At 45.3% G+C, this 17,478-nt stretch overlaps 1 protein-coding gene across 1 annotated transcript; it reads left to right on the forward strand.

Annotated features, from left to right (window-relative positions):
* Nucleotides 1-709: 709 nt before the first annotated feature.
* LOC125992642 (small ribosomal subunit protein eS21-like) lies at nt 710-11,449 on the forward strand. Its single transcript, XM_049761756.2, has 5 exons — nt 710-1,577; nt 2,436-2,499; nt 11,128-11,199; nt 11,282-11,337; nt 11,402-11,449. Exons 1-5 carry the CDS (start codon nt 1,519-1,521, stop codon nt 11,409-11,411), a joined length of 261 nt encoding a protein of 86 aa, XP_049617713.2. The 5' UTR covers nt 710-1,518; the 3' UTR covers nt 11,412-11,449.
* The last annotated feature ends 6,029 nt before the right edge of the window (nt 11,450-17,478 follow it).

The raw sequence follows: 17,478 nt of genomic DNA on the forward strand, positions 1-17,478 counted from the left end.
TTTTTTCTTTGTTTTTAAATTTGAAGAACTCAATCTCACAGATTTAGCTTGCATTTAGAATTTTGCATAATCTTATAACACAACCAATCAATTATTCCTATTAAATGTGGCATTGCAAAATCTTAAATTCACAATTTAGCTTCTCCCAATTCCTGAAAGCATGTTCTGTTGTTTTGTTAACTCCGAATTTCTCATGATGGCTTGACACTAACATGCACTAGTGTGGATTAGTTTCTGCTCGCAAACAGATTTCTCTCTTTTTCTTTCATTTTTATCTGTCAAAATTGTTTCTGTTCTGCGGTGTAAATTAAATAGACAACAGTCTAGCAAATTTCTTTATACTAAAAGTTTAGCCAATCTTCATCAACTTAACACATACGCACACACATGCACAGCTCTCGCGTGCGGAAGGTAGGTCTCAGCAACAATGATTCGTCACAGGCTGGCCATTTCCTGTGGTCGATCATGAGCTGGTCCCTTCCATGCACACGAGGTCAGCACATTCTAATTTTATTTATTTACCTTCTAGAAGCAAGTTGCATTTCTTTACCACTTGATTTGCATATTTTAACTTCAGTGTAACACAATTTGATCCCTATTCATTTGTAATTGGGCCTACAAACAGCATTGTCGTACTTGTGTGGACAGGGGCTCTAACAATCTAAAACGATTTTTGATAACCTGACAATGACATGTTTTGCTGTCATATGGGGGAGGTTTCAGATCTTTTAAATTTCGATACATGATTTGCATAGGACCGGAAACTCCTCTTGCCCCTTGCTTGAGCCGCGGCTTGAGCTGCGGCCTTGCACCTGCTCACAGGGGCCTTATTGTCTCCTGGTCTGACAAACACTTGTGACCGCATCAGTTTTCATCTTTCTAGCTTTTGTCTCTTGAATTCGTTCTCATCTCTTTGTGAAGATTTCAACCACACTCTAGCACTTCTACCACTTCTTCCACATTTCAAATTTCCTTGTACTCCATACATTTTCTTCCACTTCAGCATGTCCATCCAGTCACCAGCATCATCACTGAATGACTACAGACCCATAGCACTCACTTCCATCATGATGAAGTGCTTTGAGAGACTGGTGAAGGCCCACTTAACATCCACCCTCCCCACTACTCTAGACCCATACCAATTTGCCTACCGCCCCAAGCGCTCCACTGATGACGCCATAGCAACAGCACTCCACCTCTGCCTGGCTCATCTGGAGAACAAAAACAGTCACGCGCGGATGCTGTTCATTGACTCCAGCTCTGCGTTCAACACAGTCATCCCCCAACATCTGGTGAATAAGCTGAGTACAATAGGCGTCAGCACTTCACTGTGCAACTGGCTGCTGGACTTTCTAACGAACAGACCGCAGACAGTCAGAGTCGGAAACAACTCCTCAGCGACCACCGTCATAAACACCGGGGTGCCGCAAGGATGTGTGCTATCCCCCCTGCTGTTCACGCTGATGACCCACGACTGCTCTGCCAGATTTGAAACGAATCACATCATCAAATTTGCAGATGACACAACAGTGGTGGGCCTCATCAAAGACAACGATGACTCAGCATACAGAGAGGAGGTACAGCAACTCATCACCTGGTGTGATAGGAACAAGCACAAGCAGACTGAGTAACAGCTTCTTTCCTCAAGCCATCAGACTCATGAACACACTGAGGAAAACCACTTGAACATTCCAAAGTCACCATGCCACTTGGCACTTTACTCTTGCACCTTATATACAGTTATACACTTTTTCACTTTACTTCTATGACCACTGATTGTATTTCTGCTGCTGTGTATGTATGTGTGTGTGTGTGGGTCTGTATTGTCAATACTCTTATTACACACCGTGTGTGTGTGTGCGTGTGTGTGAATGTGAGAGAGAGTATTTTATTGTATAGTACTGCACATGTTTATCAGCATGTTAGTGTTTGAATGACTGCAATGTGTAAGTGTGCATTGTCTATGTTTATGTTGTGAATGAATATGTCAGAGAAAGAAATTGTAAATTCAGTATGAGTAAGTTAGCTGTGTGTTTGTGTGTGTTGTGTGTATGTGTGTGTGAGAAAGAAAGAGATTTATGTCAATGTCTTATTTAAATGTTTTTAGTTAAACCGGTTCAGGGTGTCCCCCGCCTACTGCCCGATGACGGCTGGGATAGGCTCCAGCACGCCCGCGACCCCCGTGGGGACTAAGCGGTTCAGAAAATGGATGGATGGATGGATGCACATTAGAGACGGGTCAAACGCAATTTCAAACTTCTGTGGTAACCCTGTTACATAGGATTTTTGACAATAAAGTAAACTTGAACTTGAACTTGAATCTGCTTCTCAACCTTCTGAAACGGATTGTGGTTGAAAACCGAGGTTTGACTGTATTTTTATTAATCAATGGAAACACTGTTTTTTAAATTATTATTTTTATTTTATTTTTAAAGCTCTGCGAGCAACCGGATCATCGGAGCCAAGGACCACGCTTCCGTACAGATCAACATAGCAGAGGTAATCTTTTTCCAACTTACCGTATTTTTGGCACAATAAGGCACTTGGGGTTAAAAGGCACAATTGCAGGGTCTGTTTTGTATTTAATCCACACATAGAGCGCATTATCGGGCCTATTTATGGCATGACTTGTGGTAAACAAAAAGTTATAGGACCAAGACACTGACATTGGTTGTACTTTATTCTACTGTTTAACCATGTACTCTATGTACTCACATTATTGTTAATAGATATTTATATGCAAATCCGTCCAAGTCCATGACTTCTGTATCCAAATTAGACAATTGGGCAAGTTTGCCATGAAACATGCCAAGTTCCATATTGTCTTGTCGTCACGTTGCTCTTCTGCAATGATCCTGGCTTTCCAGAAAGCTCTAATTGTGCCTTGTAAGCAGTGTTCCCTCTAATTTTTCAAGTGACTGTGCAAACACACAAGCTCCCTGTGCACACTGTGGACCACTGTGTGCAACACCAGAATGAATGAATGAATGAACAAATAAATAAATAAATAAATAAATATTGTCAATGAGAACTTTAACTTGCTCGGGGTCGGATTTTGTTTTGTGTGACAGCTCGTTCCTTTTCTGTCGATCTTTTGCGTTCTTTGCAATAACGTACCGATCCGCTCTCCCATCTTGAGTCTTTGTACAATTCCAACAGCTTTCAAATGACATTTCTGCTGAATGTGACGCGCGAGGTAGTCCAACTTCCATTTCTTCCGTATTTTTCCCTCCGTAAACTCGCCCACCACTTTGGCTTCACTGCATGTTTTGCAGAGGAGACCTTTCTCATTCAAAAAGAGAAAATCTCACCCAGTTTCACTGTTTCCTCTTGTAGTTGCACACACTCCGACAGCCATCCAAACTTAAAAGAAGCATCTCTTATTTATTTTGGCTTGGCGAGTGGATGTGTCGCTGCTCATTCGTTTCGCCATGATTAGCTAATTTAGCATTTGCATCGCTTGACTCTGCCGCACTGCATGGATAGGCAGGACACATATGTGTCATACATATACTATGTAGCCTAAGTGAAACATATCATTGGCTGGACAACTGTCAATTACTGATTTACACTACAAAAAGGCACAGAAAGAAAATCATTCATCCACTTAATTAGATTAGAGTACGTCTAACAGTAGATCTTAATCAATCAGTTTATGCTGAATTGTATTTTGTGCGCAGCATGTAATTTCATGTGCGCCAAGACTGCACGACCAGTCCGCAATTGCGCAGCTTAGAGGGAACACTGCTCGTAAGCACGTCTCTTTGTCTATGCCAGGGTTCGGCAACCCAAAATGTTCAAAGGGCCATATCGGCCCAAAAAAAACAAAAAACATACCTGTCTGGAGCCTTAAAAATCTAAAAGCCTTTTATAATGCAACATAGTGTCAATACATAAGTTGTATGCCTATTATTAAAATAATCTAAAGAAAAATAGTGGTGTCAATTTGATCACTTCTTCTTGCGGCCCATTAGAGTTCACGTACTTGCATAGCAGCGGTGTCTGTTCGATATCGGTCGCGTCACTCGACTCACCCATCACAGGCAATTGAAAAAGCTGTAGCTGAATTGATGTCCTTGAGCTTGAAAGACTGCATCCATGCGGTTCGACAATGATTCATATTGATGAAATCATCAGGAAAGAATGCAGTCTTGCGTGCCTCTCAAGAGTTCAAGATTTTTTGGTTTTGTCTTCCAAGCGTCCGCCATCATTCTACCCCAAACATGCTCAATGATGTTCGTGTCTGGTGACTGGGCTGGCCAGTACTGGAGCACCTTGATCTAGAACAAGGGCGTTCTATTCAGCCTACTCATACCCCCACTCTGTTTCTCTTAATAAATATGCCCTTGCAGGAAGGAGGGTTCAGACTTCATTCCTTCAATGGGTGAAATCTCCACCTGCAGGTGTCTAAAAGAACTTGCTTGTCTCCCGTGGTGTTCTTGCAAAATAAGTGTGAGTGAGCAAATCTCTAACACCAATCATAAAAGGTGTTAGAGTTGTGCTCACTCTAACTTATTTTGCAAGAACCACACGGGAGACAAGCAAGTCCTTTTAGACACCTGCAGGTGGAGAGTTCACTCGCTCAGGAATGAAGTCTGAAAACCCTCCCAACTGCAAGGACATATTTATTAAGAGTGGGGGCTGGTGTAGACTGAATAGGAAGCCCAAAACATATCAGGGGGAACTTTTACGACCTTGTGTAGGATGAGACAAGGTAGGTTATTTATTACCGGTTGCATTCCAACATAATCATCCGATAAGGATAATCTGAAAAACCCTAACAATTGGGAAGAGGTAGCTAATATTTCTTGACATTTTAGTATGTTGATATTGCCTTCTAACTAGCAAAGGTTTTGCTAGGATTGGGTGTATTGTATGACAAGCCGACAAAACTTGTTTTGCCAAACTCTGACCTTTCTGTGTTCATTAAAAGATCAATATTTCTGCAGTGAAGCAAATTTATTTTCATACATTACACCTCATTTGGGTGAGTCAAAGTCAGGTTATAAGCCATTGTTTCTACAACATGGACAAGCGACAGAACTTCTGTCAGACACTGTATATAGTTTGTCCTTGTTCAAGCTCTATGTACGTTCTGTATTATATGTAATGTGGACGTATTTCTATGTATGAAATAAAGTCATTCATTCAACTATGTCTGCTACAGGTGGACAATGTCACGGGTCGTTTCAACGGTCAGTTCAAGACCTATGCCATCTGTGGCGCCATCCGCAGAATGGTGAGTCATCCTGGATTGTGTTCAATGGTTCAAATGCTTGTGGTTTTTTACATGTGCGTGTTGTCTCCTAAATGCAAAACAGGGGGAGTCTGATGATTCCATCCTCAGGCTGGCAAAGAATGATGGTGTTGTTGCCAAGTAAGATGACATTTTTGTCATCAGCACGTATCTTGTGTTATAATGTGCATTTTTCTCTCCATAGGAACATCTGAGTGATATCTTTAAAATAAAATGTAACAAAATCCAAATGCTTTATTGGTCCTGGTTTTTATTTTATTTTAATTTTTTTTAGCGCATAGAGCACATTTGTTTTGTTTGTTTTTTAAAGTCCATTAGATTACAATTACAAAGTGAATAATTATCCCAGTAAAAATACTGAATTTTTGTCCTGTCATCCGTACATACATCATCTACCGATTATCTGGAGGTTGGGCCGTAGAGGCAGCATTTTCAGCAAGAAAGCCCAGACTTCCTTATCTCCAGCCACTTCTTCTAGCTCTTCCCGATGTATCCCAAGGAGTTCCCAGGCCAGCTGGGAGTCGGGAGCTGTGTCCAAATTCACAGGGTGCGTTCTCCGAAGGCCGTTTTTTAGGATGCATGACGTAACTTTCGGCGTGACTCAGCTGCCCAAGTAGTTGAAACGCAGGGATGTTTTTTCACTTGTTGAATATGAACGTCCATCCATCCATCCATCCATCCATCCATCCATCCATCCATCTTCTTCCGCTTATCCGGGGTCGGGTCGCGGGGGCAACAGCTTCAGGAGGGACTCCCAGACTTCCCTCTCCCCAGCCACTTCATCCAGCTCATCCCGGGGGATCCCAAGGCGTTCCCAGGCCAGCTGAGAGACATAGTCTCTCCAGCGCGTCCTGGGTCGTCCCCGGGGTCTCCTACCGGTGGGACATGCCCGGAACACCTCCCCAGGGAGGCGTCCAGGAGGCATCCTGATAAGATGCCCGAGCCACCTCATCTGGCTCCTCTCAACGTGGAGGAGTAGCGACTCTACTCCGAGTCTCTCCCGGATGACCGAGCTTCTCACCCTATCTCTAAGGGAGAGCCCGGACATCCTGCGGAGAAAACTCATTTCGGCCGCTTGTATCCGAGATCTCGTTCTTTCGGTCACGACCCATAGCTCGTGACCATAGGTGAGGGTAGGAGCGTAAATCGACCGGTAAATTGAGAGCTTTGCCTTTTGGCTCAGCTCTCTCTTCACCACAACGGACCGGTACAGGGTCCGCATTACTGCCGACGCTGCACCGATCCGCCTGTCGATCTCACGCTCCATCCTCCCCTCACTCGTGAACAAGACTCCAAGATACTTGAACTCCTCCACTTGGGGCAGGATCTCATCCCCGATCCGGAGAGGGCATTCCACCCTTTTCCGATCGAGGACCATGGACTCGGATTTGGAGGTGCTGACCCTCATCCCGACCGCTTCACACTCGGCTGCGAACCGTTCCAGCGAGAGCTGGAGATCACGGCCTGAAGAAGCCAACAGCACCACGTCATCTGCAAAAAGCAGAGACGCGATGCTGAGGTCCCCAAACCGGACCCCCTCAACGCCTCGGCTGCGCCTAGAAATTCTGTCCATAAAAATTATGAACAGAATCGGTGACAAAGGGCAGCCTTGGCGGAGTCCAACCCTCACTGGGAACGAATCCGACTTACTGCCGGAAATGCGGACCAGACTCTGGCATCGGTGATACAGGGACCGAACCGCCCTTATCAGTTGGCTTGGCACCCCGTACTCCCGAAGCACCCTCCACAGAACCTCCCGAGGGACACGGTCAAACGCCTTCTCCAAGTCCACAAAACACATGTGGACTGGTTGGGCAAACTCCCATGCACCCTCGAGGATCCTGCCGAGGGTGTAGAGCTGGTCCACTGTTCCACGGCCAGGACGAAAGCCACACTGCTCCTCCTGAATCCGAGGTTCGACCTCCCGACGGACCCTCCTCTCCAGCACCCCTGAATAGACCTTACCAGGGAGGCTGAGGAGTGTGATTCCCCTGTAATTGGAACACACCCTCCGGTCCCCCTTCTTAAAGAGGGGAACCACCACCCCAGTCTGCCAATCCAGAGGCACTGTCCCCGATGTCCACGCAACGTTGTAGAGGCGTGTCAGCCATGACAGCCCCACAACATCCAGAGCCTTTAAGAACTCTGGGCGGATCTCATCCACCCCCGGGGCCTTGCCACCGAGGAGTTTTTTAACTACCTCAGTGACTTCGACCCCAGAGATTGGAGAATCCGCCTCAGAGTCTCTAGGCCCTGCTTCCTCAATGGAAGGCGTGTAGGTGGAATTGAGGAGGTCTTCGAAGTATTCTCCCCACCGACTCACGACGTCCCGAGTCGAGGTCAGCAGCACGCCATCCCCACTGTAAACAGTGTTGACGTTGCACTGCTTCCCCCTCCTGAGACGCCGGATGGTGGACCAGAATTTCCTCGAAGCCGTCCGAAAGTCATTCTCCATGGCCTCACCGAACTCCTCCCACGCCCGGGTTTTTGCCTCAGCAACCGCCGAAGCCGCGTTCCGCTTGGCCATCCGGTACCTCTCAGCTGCCTCCGGAGTCCCGCAGGCCAAAACGGCCCGATAGGACTCCTTCTTCAGCTTGACGGCATCCCTTACCGCCGGTGTCCACCAGCGGGTTCGGGGGTTGCCGCCACGACAGGCACCAACGACCTTACGGCCACAGCTCCGGTCGGCCGCCTCAACAATGGAGGCGCGGAACATGGTCCACTCAGACTCAATGTCCCCCGCCTCCCCCGGGACGTGGGAAAAGCTCTGCCGGAGGTGGGAGTTGAAGCTCTTCCTGACAGGAGATTCTGCCAGACGTTCCCAGCAGACCCTCACAGAGCGTTTGGGTCTGCCAGGTCGGACCGGCATCTTCCCCCACCATCGGAGCCAACCCACCACCAGGTGGTGATCAGTTGACAGCTCCGCCCCTCTCTTCACCCGAGTGTCCAAAACATGCGGCCGCAAATCCGATGACACGACTACAAAGTCGATCATCGAACTGCGGCCTAGGGTGTCCTGGTGCCAAGTGCACACATGGACACCCTTATGTTTGAACATGGTGTTCATTATTGAAAATCCGTGTCGAGCACAGAAGTCCAACAATAGAACACCGCTCGGGTTCAGATCAGGGGGGCCGTTCCTCCCAATCACGCCCTTCCAGGTCTCACTGTCATTGCCCACGTGAGCATTGAAGTCACCCAGTAGAACGATAGAGTCCCCAGAAGGAGCGCTATCCAGCACTTCCTCCAGGGACCCCAAGAAGGGTGGGTACTCTGAGCTGCTGTTTGGTGCATAGACACAAACAACAGTCAGGGCCCGTCCCCCCACCCAAAGGCGGAGGGAGGCTACCCTCTCGTTCACCGGGGTGAACCCCAATGTGCAGGCGCCCAGCCGGGGGGCAATAAGTATACCCACACCTGCTCGACGCCTCTCACCGTGGGCAACTCCAGAGTGGAAGAGAGTCCAGCCCCTCTCGAGAGGGCTTGTACCGGAACCCAAACTGTGTGTGGAGGCTAGTCCGACTATATCTAGTCGGAATCTTTCTGCCTCACACACCAGCTCGGGCTCCTTTCCAGCCAGAGAGGTGACATTCCATGTCCCAAGAGCCAGCTTCTGCAGCCGGGGATCAGACCGCCAAGGTCCCCGCCTTTGGCTGCCGCCCAGCTCACATTGCACCCGACCCCTTCGGCCCCTCCCACAGGTGGTGAGCCCATGGGAAGGGGGACCCACGTTTCCATTTCGGGCTATGCCCGGCCGGGCCCCATGGGCGAAGGCCCGGCCACCAGACGCTCGCCTTCGAGCCCCGCCTCCAGGCCTGGCTCCAGAGGGAGGCCCCGGTGACCCGCGTCCGGGCGAGGGAAAACTAAGTCCATTTATATCACTCATCATAAGGGGCTTGTGAGCCGTGCTTTGTCTGGCCCCTCACCTAGGACCCGTTTGCCATGGGTGACCCTACCAGGGGCATGAAGCCCCCGACAACATGGCTCCTAGGATCATAGGGGCACGCAAACCCCTCCACCACGATAAGGTGACGACTCGCGGAGGGGTGAATATGAACGTAACAGTTAAAATCCACCTGTTTTTCACCATCTGAACGAGTGGCTATTTTGCTCACCAGTTTTCTAAAGCTGAACTGCGATTGTTTTTGACTTGAGACCTGGCAACTGTGATGTCATTTTTAGTCGGCAGCGAGTGGCAATATGGTTGCCCCCCTGTGATGGATAAGAACGAGTGAATTTTGTTACTTATCTCATTCCAAGGACGCAATATTAATAAGAATGATGTATTTCGGCTCCTGTGGGCATATATAACATATTTTAAATAAAATGTTGGGTTGAGTTACCCTTTAATAGGAGTGGAGCGCACTCTTGCTCTCTGAACATGCCTACTCACAGAGTAGTGCTACTTTGCTGGAGCACATCCTCGCACTCTGGGCAGTAGTCATGGACACCCTGAACTGGTTGTCACCAAATCGCGGGACACACATAGACGAATAACCATTAACACTCAAACCTACAGACAATTTATAGTCGTCAGTCGGCCTACCATGCACGTCTATTCAACATTGGAGAACATTGGAATACCAGGAGGAAACCCAGGCAGGCATGGGGAGAACATGCGAGCTCCACTCAGAAAGTCCGTAGCCGAAATCGGACCCACAACCTTTGCATTGTAAGCCAAACATGCTAACCAGTGCTCCACCATGCTGCCAAATAAAAAGTTTTACTGGGTTAATTGTAGTACATACTGTTGGGTTGACAACATTTATCTGAAATCAATCTCAGAGGCGGTAGGTCTTTTTGGCTTAGCGTTTTCTTCTGCGCAGAAGGGCGCACCCCAAACACACGCAACAAGTGTGGCTGAGATCCGCGCTCTGCTCGAATTTAGCCGTGCCTTTTATTGAGAGAGAAACAAAGGGGCAAGTGTACATGATCGGGCAGGTTCCCAGGCAGGAAGTACATTCCATAGTTATCTCATTACCACAGAACAAATGGGATACTCTTATGGACGGAGCAGTATGGACGTCTCATGACTATTAGCTTAACAAAGACCTAGTCTTAGTGGCCCTGGGAATACATCCCTGTGCCGTACTCATGACTTCAACTAAAAGGACTTGCTTGTCTCGCGTGTGGTTCTTGCAAAATAAGTTAGAGTGAGCACAACTCTAACACGTTTTATGATTGGTGTTAGAGATTTGCTCACTCACACTTATTTTGCAAGAACCACACGGGAGACAAGCAAGTTCTTTTAGACACCTGCAGGTGGAGAGTTCACTCGCTCAGGAATGAAGTCTGAAAACCCTCCCAACTGCAAGGACATATTTATTAAGAGAAAGAGTGGGGGCTGGTGTAGACTGAATAGGAAGCCCAAAACATATCAGGAGGAACTTTTACGACCTTGTGTAGGATGAGACAAGGTACGTTATTTATTACCGGTTGCATTCCAACATAATCATACGATAAGGATAATCTGAAAAACCCTAACAATTGGGAAGAGGTAGCTAATATTTCTTGACATTTTAGTATGTTGATATTGCCTTCTAACTTGCAAAGGTTTTGCTACGATTGGGTGTATTGTATGACAAGGCGACAAAACTTGTTTTGCCAAACTCTGACCTTTCTGTGTTCATTAAAAGATCAATATTTCTGCAGTGAAGCAAATTTATTTTCATACATTACACCTCATTTGGGTGAGTCAAAGTCAGGTTATAAGCCATTGTTTCTACAACATGGACAAGCGACAGAACTTCTGTCAGACACTGTATATAGTTTGTCCTTTTTCAAGCTCTATGTACGTTCTGTATTATATGTAATGTGGACGTATTTCTATGTATGAAATAAAGTCATTCATTCAACTATGTCTGCTACAGGTGGACAAGGTCACGGGTCGTTTCAACGGTCAGTTCAAGACCTATGCCATCTGTGGCGCCATCCGCAGAATGGTGAGTCATCCTGGATTGTGTTCAATGGTTCAAATGCTTGTGGTTTTTTACATGTGCGTGTTCTCTCCTAAATGCAAAACAGGGGGAGTCTGATGATTCCATCCTCAGGCTGGCAAAGAATGATGGTGTTGTTGCCAAGTAAGATGACATTTTTGTCATCAGCACGCATCTTGTGTTATAACGTGCATTTTTCTCTCCATAGGAACATCTGAGTGATATCTTTAAAATAAAATGTAACAAAATCCAAATGCTTTATTGGTCCTGGTTTTTATTTTATTTTAATTTTTTTTAGCGCATAGAGCACATTTGTTTTGTTTGTTTTTTAAAGTCCATTAGATTACAATTACAAAGTGAATAATTATCCCAGTAAAAATACTGAATTTTTGTCCTGTCATCCGTACATACATCATCTACCGATTATCTGGAGGTTGGGCCGTAGAGGCAGCATTTTCAGCAAGAAAGCCCAGACTTCCTTATCTCCAGCCACTTCTTCTAGCTCTTCCCGATGTATCCCAAGGAGTTCCCAGGCCAGCTGGGAGTCGGGAGCTGTGTCCAAATTCACAGGGTGCGTTCTCCGAAGGCCGTTTTTTAGGATGCATGACGTAACTTTCGGCGTGACTCAGCTGCCCAAGTAGTTAAAACGCAGGGATGTTTTTTTCACTTGTTGAATATGAACGTAACAGTTAAAATCCACCTGTTTTTCACCATCTGAACGAGTGGCTATTTTGCTCACCAGTTTTCTAAAGCTGAACTGCGATTGTTTTTGACTTGAGACCTGGCAACTGTGATGTCATTTTTAGTCGGCAGCGAGTGGCAATATGGTTGCCCCCCTGTGATGGATAAGAACGAGTGAATTTTGTTACTTATCTCATTCCAAGGACGCAATATTAATAAGAATGATGTATTTCGGCTCCTGTGGGCATATATAACATATTTTAAAGAAAATGTTGGGTTGAGTTACCCTTTAATAGGAGTGGAGCGCACTCTTGCTCTCTGAACATGCCTACTCACAGAGTAGTGCTACTTTGCTGGAGCACATCCTCGCACTCTGGGCAGTAGTCATGGACACCCTGAACTGGTTGTCACCAAATCGCGGGACACACATAGACGAATAACCATTAACACTCAAACCTACAGACAATTTATAGTCGTCAGTCGGCCTACCATGCACGTCTATTCAACATTGGAGAACATTGGAATACCAGGAGGAAACCCAGGCAGGCATGGGGAGAACATGCGAGCTCCACTCAGAAAGTCCGTAGCCGAAATCGGACCCACAACCTTTGCATTGTAAGGCAAACATGCTAACCAGTGCTCCACCATGCTGCCAAATAAAAAGTTTTACTGGGTTAATTGTAGTACATACTGTTGGGTTGACAACATTTATCTGAAATCAATCTCAGAGGCGGTAGGTCTTTTTGGCTTAGCGTTTTCTTCTGCGCAGAAGGGTGCACCCCAAACACACGCAACAAGTGTGGCTGAGATCCGCGCTCTGCTCGAATTTAGCCGTGCCTTTTATTGAGAGAGAAACAAAGGGGCAAGTGTACATGATCGGGTAGGTTCCCAGGCAGGAAGTACATTCCATAGTTATCTCATTACCACAGAACAAATGGGATACTCTTATGGACGGAGCAGTATGGACGTCTCATGACTATTAGCTTAACAAAGACCTAGTCTTAGTGGCCCTGGGAATACATCCCTGTGCCGTACTCATGACTTCAACTTAAATAAGACCTCTATCTGCTTCACCCATCCCATGACAATCATGATCTGAACATGTCTAGCTAACTATGGGGCTTATTGTATAGCGCGGCTAATGACTCCAGTCATTAGCCGGCCATATGCCCCCAAGTCATTTTCACAAGGCTAGATGGTCACATACTGCGGAGAATCTTGCACACAAAAGTAGATACATAGAATCCAATGATAAAAAAGTATATCATTTCCAACACATACCGTAATTTCCGGTGTACAAGCCGCGACTTTTTTCCAAAATTTTGAACCCTGCGGCTTATAGTCAGGTGCGTCTTATATAAGATTTTTTTCGTGATTTTTGTGATGACTTGATCACTTTTACTCTTAACACTATTATATACAGTAAAAGCTACAAAACAAACTGACAAATAAGTCGTTTTCAAATCAGACGAGTAAAAACTGGTCAAATATTTTTTTAAAAAGATATTAAAAGTGAAGACAATTTGCAATTCTAGTAATGACACATGAATTTGATGCACAATTTGTCTTCGCGGGCCACATAGAATGATGTGGCGGGCCGTATCTGGCCCCCGGGCCTTGAGTTTGACACCTGTGTTCTGAACCCTTTCTCTTACTCTGCCATGTGACTCAGAGATTACACAAAACAGTGGCGCTGTTTGGACCATCTGCATTGTATTAAAACCTAATCAATCAGCATTTAAATTCAATTCTTATGATATTTTGCTCATCAAAAACAAGTTGTAATGAATGTGAACTTTTAATGCATTTTATTCAGAAGGTTACTTTTAACCCTGAGGCTTAAATGGCGGTGCGGCGTACTTATGGAGTTTTACGGCCTCCGGCCTCCAGGGGGCGCTCTAGCAGGAAGCAAGAGCGAGACAGAAGAAGAAGAGATAATGCGCCGAAGAACACTTGCTAGTTTGTGTTTACAACATTCCGCGCATCACGCAGAACGCGATCCAGACGGACATTACTGAAAGGAAGCTTTTATACACAAACCGTCATTATGGGGGACAAAAGAAATGCATATGATGCCGCTTTTAAGCTAAAGGCAGTCGATGTTGATGACATTGTGTTGCGGCACCCTTTTCTTTATTTCGTGGTCCCGTCTACTCTGGAGCTATACGTGTCGCTCGCTAGTTTAATGTAATTTAGCGCTTCGTGCATGAATAAGATTAGCATGAACAGACCCTCATCATGGAAAATGCTAGAAGAAATGGATAAAAACGATGATGAAAGAGATACTGAGAAAGTGTGTGGCGAAGGATAGCTAACGCTATTCCAATCGGAAATTGAGGAGGAAGACTTTGATGGTTTCAGTGCACAGGAGGAAGATGAAGACGATGAAGCTCTTTTTTTTACTTTTACTTTAACCAGCCCTGTGAGTGCTGTGCTATCGTGTTGCTGCTATGTTACCGCCGCGTCTCAGTGACTTTTACCGGTATGTTTGATTTAATCAAACCCCATTAGTGCTGTGTTACTTCCGTGTTGCTGCGGTATTACTGCCGCATCACAGGCAGTGTTTGGAAAGAAATGTTAAGGTATGTTATTAAAACTTTAAAAAAGCTTTCTGTGTCCAGTATTTCTTTGTTAATAACTCGCGTGCACACTTCCGTGTTGCTGCGGTACTACTGCTGCGTCACAGGCAATGTTTAGAAAGACATATTAAAGCATGTTATTCAAACATTTAAACGGCTTTCTGTGTACTGTCTTTCTTTGTAAAAAACTCATGTGCACGTGTGGCTTATAGTCCGGTGCGGCTTATGTAAGAAAAAAACTAAAATATCCCCGAATTTTAGCTGGTGCGGCTTATACACCGGTGTGGTTTATATACCGGAAATTACGGTAATGGCATGTAAAATGCTTAAAGTAGCTTTTTACTCACGCATGCACAATGCAATGAGGCATTATGGGAAGTCCAAGTTTGAGCGTACTCGCAAATACGTTTGAACGTGTTTTAGACAAGTGTTAGGACTAACGACGTGAGAGGTAACAACGTTTATAACGCCATTATACTTTTCCAGTGCCGGATAATCTCAATTAATCTAGTAATTGTTATAACGCCGTTACCGTTTCTAAACATGAAATGTGGCGCGTTACTTATCTGCTTGGGACTCGTCAACACGCAATGTAAAAAGGCTTACGCTTCTCTTCAAATTAACTTTTGATTCTCTACGCCGGTGTTTCCCAACCACTGTGCCGCGGCACACTGGTGTGCCGTGAGAGACGTTCAGCTGTGCCGTGGGATTGTCCAATATTAATTACGGAGCGCATTGTAAACAGGATCGCCAAACCACTCGTCAGTTCGCGCAAGGCCTGGTCAGCCACTTGCTAATCGAGAATCGGAGAATCTTGAGATTTCATATTGTCTCGGTCTGATTGTATTGCATCAGCACATATTCAGTTTATGCTGTGTGCTTTTGCTGACAGTGACAGACAACTATGACGGTTGTGGTGCGTTTGTGGTCCAATGGAAATCAGAGCACACAGTTCATCCGGAGAACCTGGATTGGTTATTTTTCACATACATAAAATAAACAGTCAAGTTGAGACACCTCGACTGTGATGATAGCCACTGAGCTGCTGTCAGAACAGCAAGTGACTTTTTTCTTATTGTTGCAATATTTATAGACCTAGTATAAAACGGTAAACAATATCACGTTGATTCTTTTATTTTAATCACAATCACTTCAAATAGTTTATTTCTTACACCGTCTAAAACCTTTTTAAAAAAAACTGTCACTTTTATTTTAAAAAAGGAATACAAGTTAAAGAATACTTAGTATTTATTTCTATTAAGTTATTCGACTCTCCATACATATATAGGATTAGGACTTCACGTCTTTCGTTGTAATATAACTGATTTTAATGTAGGAGCTTAACAGATTTTTGTTGGCGGTGTGCCGCGAGATTTTTTTCCAATGAAAAGGTGTGCCGTGAATGAAAAAAGGTTGGGAAACACTGCTCTACGCCTCATGTCAGCCAAATAGCTTCGGGAATGTGTCGTAACATTATGTGCAATGGAATGCCGAGCCTTTGATTTGGGGAAAACAATGAAATCGAGAAAATGATCATCATCGCCGTCCGTCCTCATCCCTAGCTGTGTAATGCTCCTCTTTATCTATACTGGGATAAAACACAACCGGAGTGGGCTTGCAGATCTTTTGAGTGAGGAACTTGGCATCCTTGGTATGTTTTTACTTTTTGCTTAGTTCGTTTTTCTCCTGTTGGACTGTACGAAGACCCAACATTGTTTACATGACCATCAGTGTTCGCTCTAATTTTTCAAGTGTCTGTGCAAACACAAGCTCCCTGTGCACACTGTGGACCACTGTATGCAACACCAGGTTAAATAAATAAATACAGTCAAACCTCCGTTTTCGAACGTCCCGGTTCTCGAACAAATCGGAATTCGAACAAAAAATTCGAGATTTTTTTTGCTTCGGTTGTCAAACAAAATTCGTAGGTCGAACCTCACGAGATAAGCTGAAAGGACCCGAGAAAACCCGACTGCGCGGCCTGGATGCCGACTGACTCCGTTCGCTATTGTATTTTAGTTACTTTGAGGATTGTATTCACCCCTAATCATGCCTCCAAAGAAAACAAGTGGGAGCAGTAAAGCCATCCTAAAACACAAAGACGCTCTTAAAGCAATGCGACAGTGAGCGCCCGGCGCGCTGCGATTGCGCGATCGGACCAAATTAAGATCCCTGTGCACTGAGGTCCACTTAAATTTTGGAAACTACATCAAATATTTTATAGATTTCAGCGACGGCTCTGTCACAATATTGCGACCAGCGCGATGCAGTTGCGTGGTCGGCGGCGCGCTATGGTTGCGCTGGAGTTGCGCGATCGGACAAAAATGCGCAAATGAAAAAAAATGCTTAAAAAGGGCGGGGTTTTTTTAGTCTTGGAACAGATTAATTTTTTTTCCATTATTTGTAATGGGAAAAATTGATTCGGGATTCGACCGATTCACTTCTCGAACCGCCTTCTGGAACGGATTGTGGTCGAAAACCGAGTTTTGACTGGATTGTCAATGAGAACTTTAACTTGCTCGGGGTCGGGTTTTGTTTTGTGTGACAGTTCGTTCCTTTTCTGTCTGTCTTTTGCGCTCTCTCGCAATAAAGCAATAAAGTAATGTGCCATCTTGAGTCTTTGTACAATTCCAACAGCTTTCAAATGACATTTCTGCTGAATGTGACGCTTGAGGTAGTCCAACTTCCGTTCCTTCCATATTTCTCCCTCCGTAAACTCGCCCGCCACTTTGCCTTCACTGCATGTTTTGCAGAGGAGACCTTTCTCATTCAAAACCTGGTGATCCTGAAAGGGGGATCCTTCCATCTGTGGTCCCTTCTCAAGGTTTCTCATTTTCCCCTGGCAGGGTTTTTTTTTAGTTTTTCCTTGCCCTTTTGGGAGCTTAAGATCAGGGGATGCCTATTGTCATGTAACATGGGGGTAGAGATGGTGCAAATGGTAGAATATGGATTGTTCACAGGAATAAATTGGCAGAGTTGAAATTCCAAATTTGTCCAAAAGATGGCGCCAGACCAAAACGTGAGA

The sequence above is a fragment of the Syngnathus scovelli genome, unplaced genomic scaffold (genome assembly GCF_024217435.2).
Source record: "Syngnathus scovelli strain Florida unplaced genomic scaffold, RoL_Ssco_1.2 HiC_scaffold_23, whole genome shotgun sequence".
Lineage (NCBI taxonomy): Eukaryota > Metazoa > Chordata > Actinopteri > Syngnathiformes > Syngnathidae > Syngnathus > Syngnathus scovelli.

What these genes read in the sequence shown, in the direction of transcription:
- LOC125992642 (XM_049761756.2), top strand. Translation starts at nt 1,519, where the DNA reads ATGACACAACAGTGGTGGGCCTCATCAAAGACAACGATGACTCAGCAT. An exon ending in TACAGATCAACATAGCAGAG is followed by an intron (nt 2,500 to 11,127) that starts GTAATCTTTTTC and finishes TGTCTGCTACAG; the next exon opens with GTGGACAAGGTCACGGGTCG. An exon ending in GTGGCGCCATCCGCAGAATG is followed by an intron (nt 11,200 to 11,281) that starts GTGAGTCATCCT and finishes AATGCAAAACAG; the next exon opens with GGGGAGTCTGATGATTCCAT.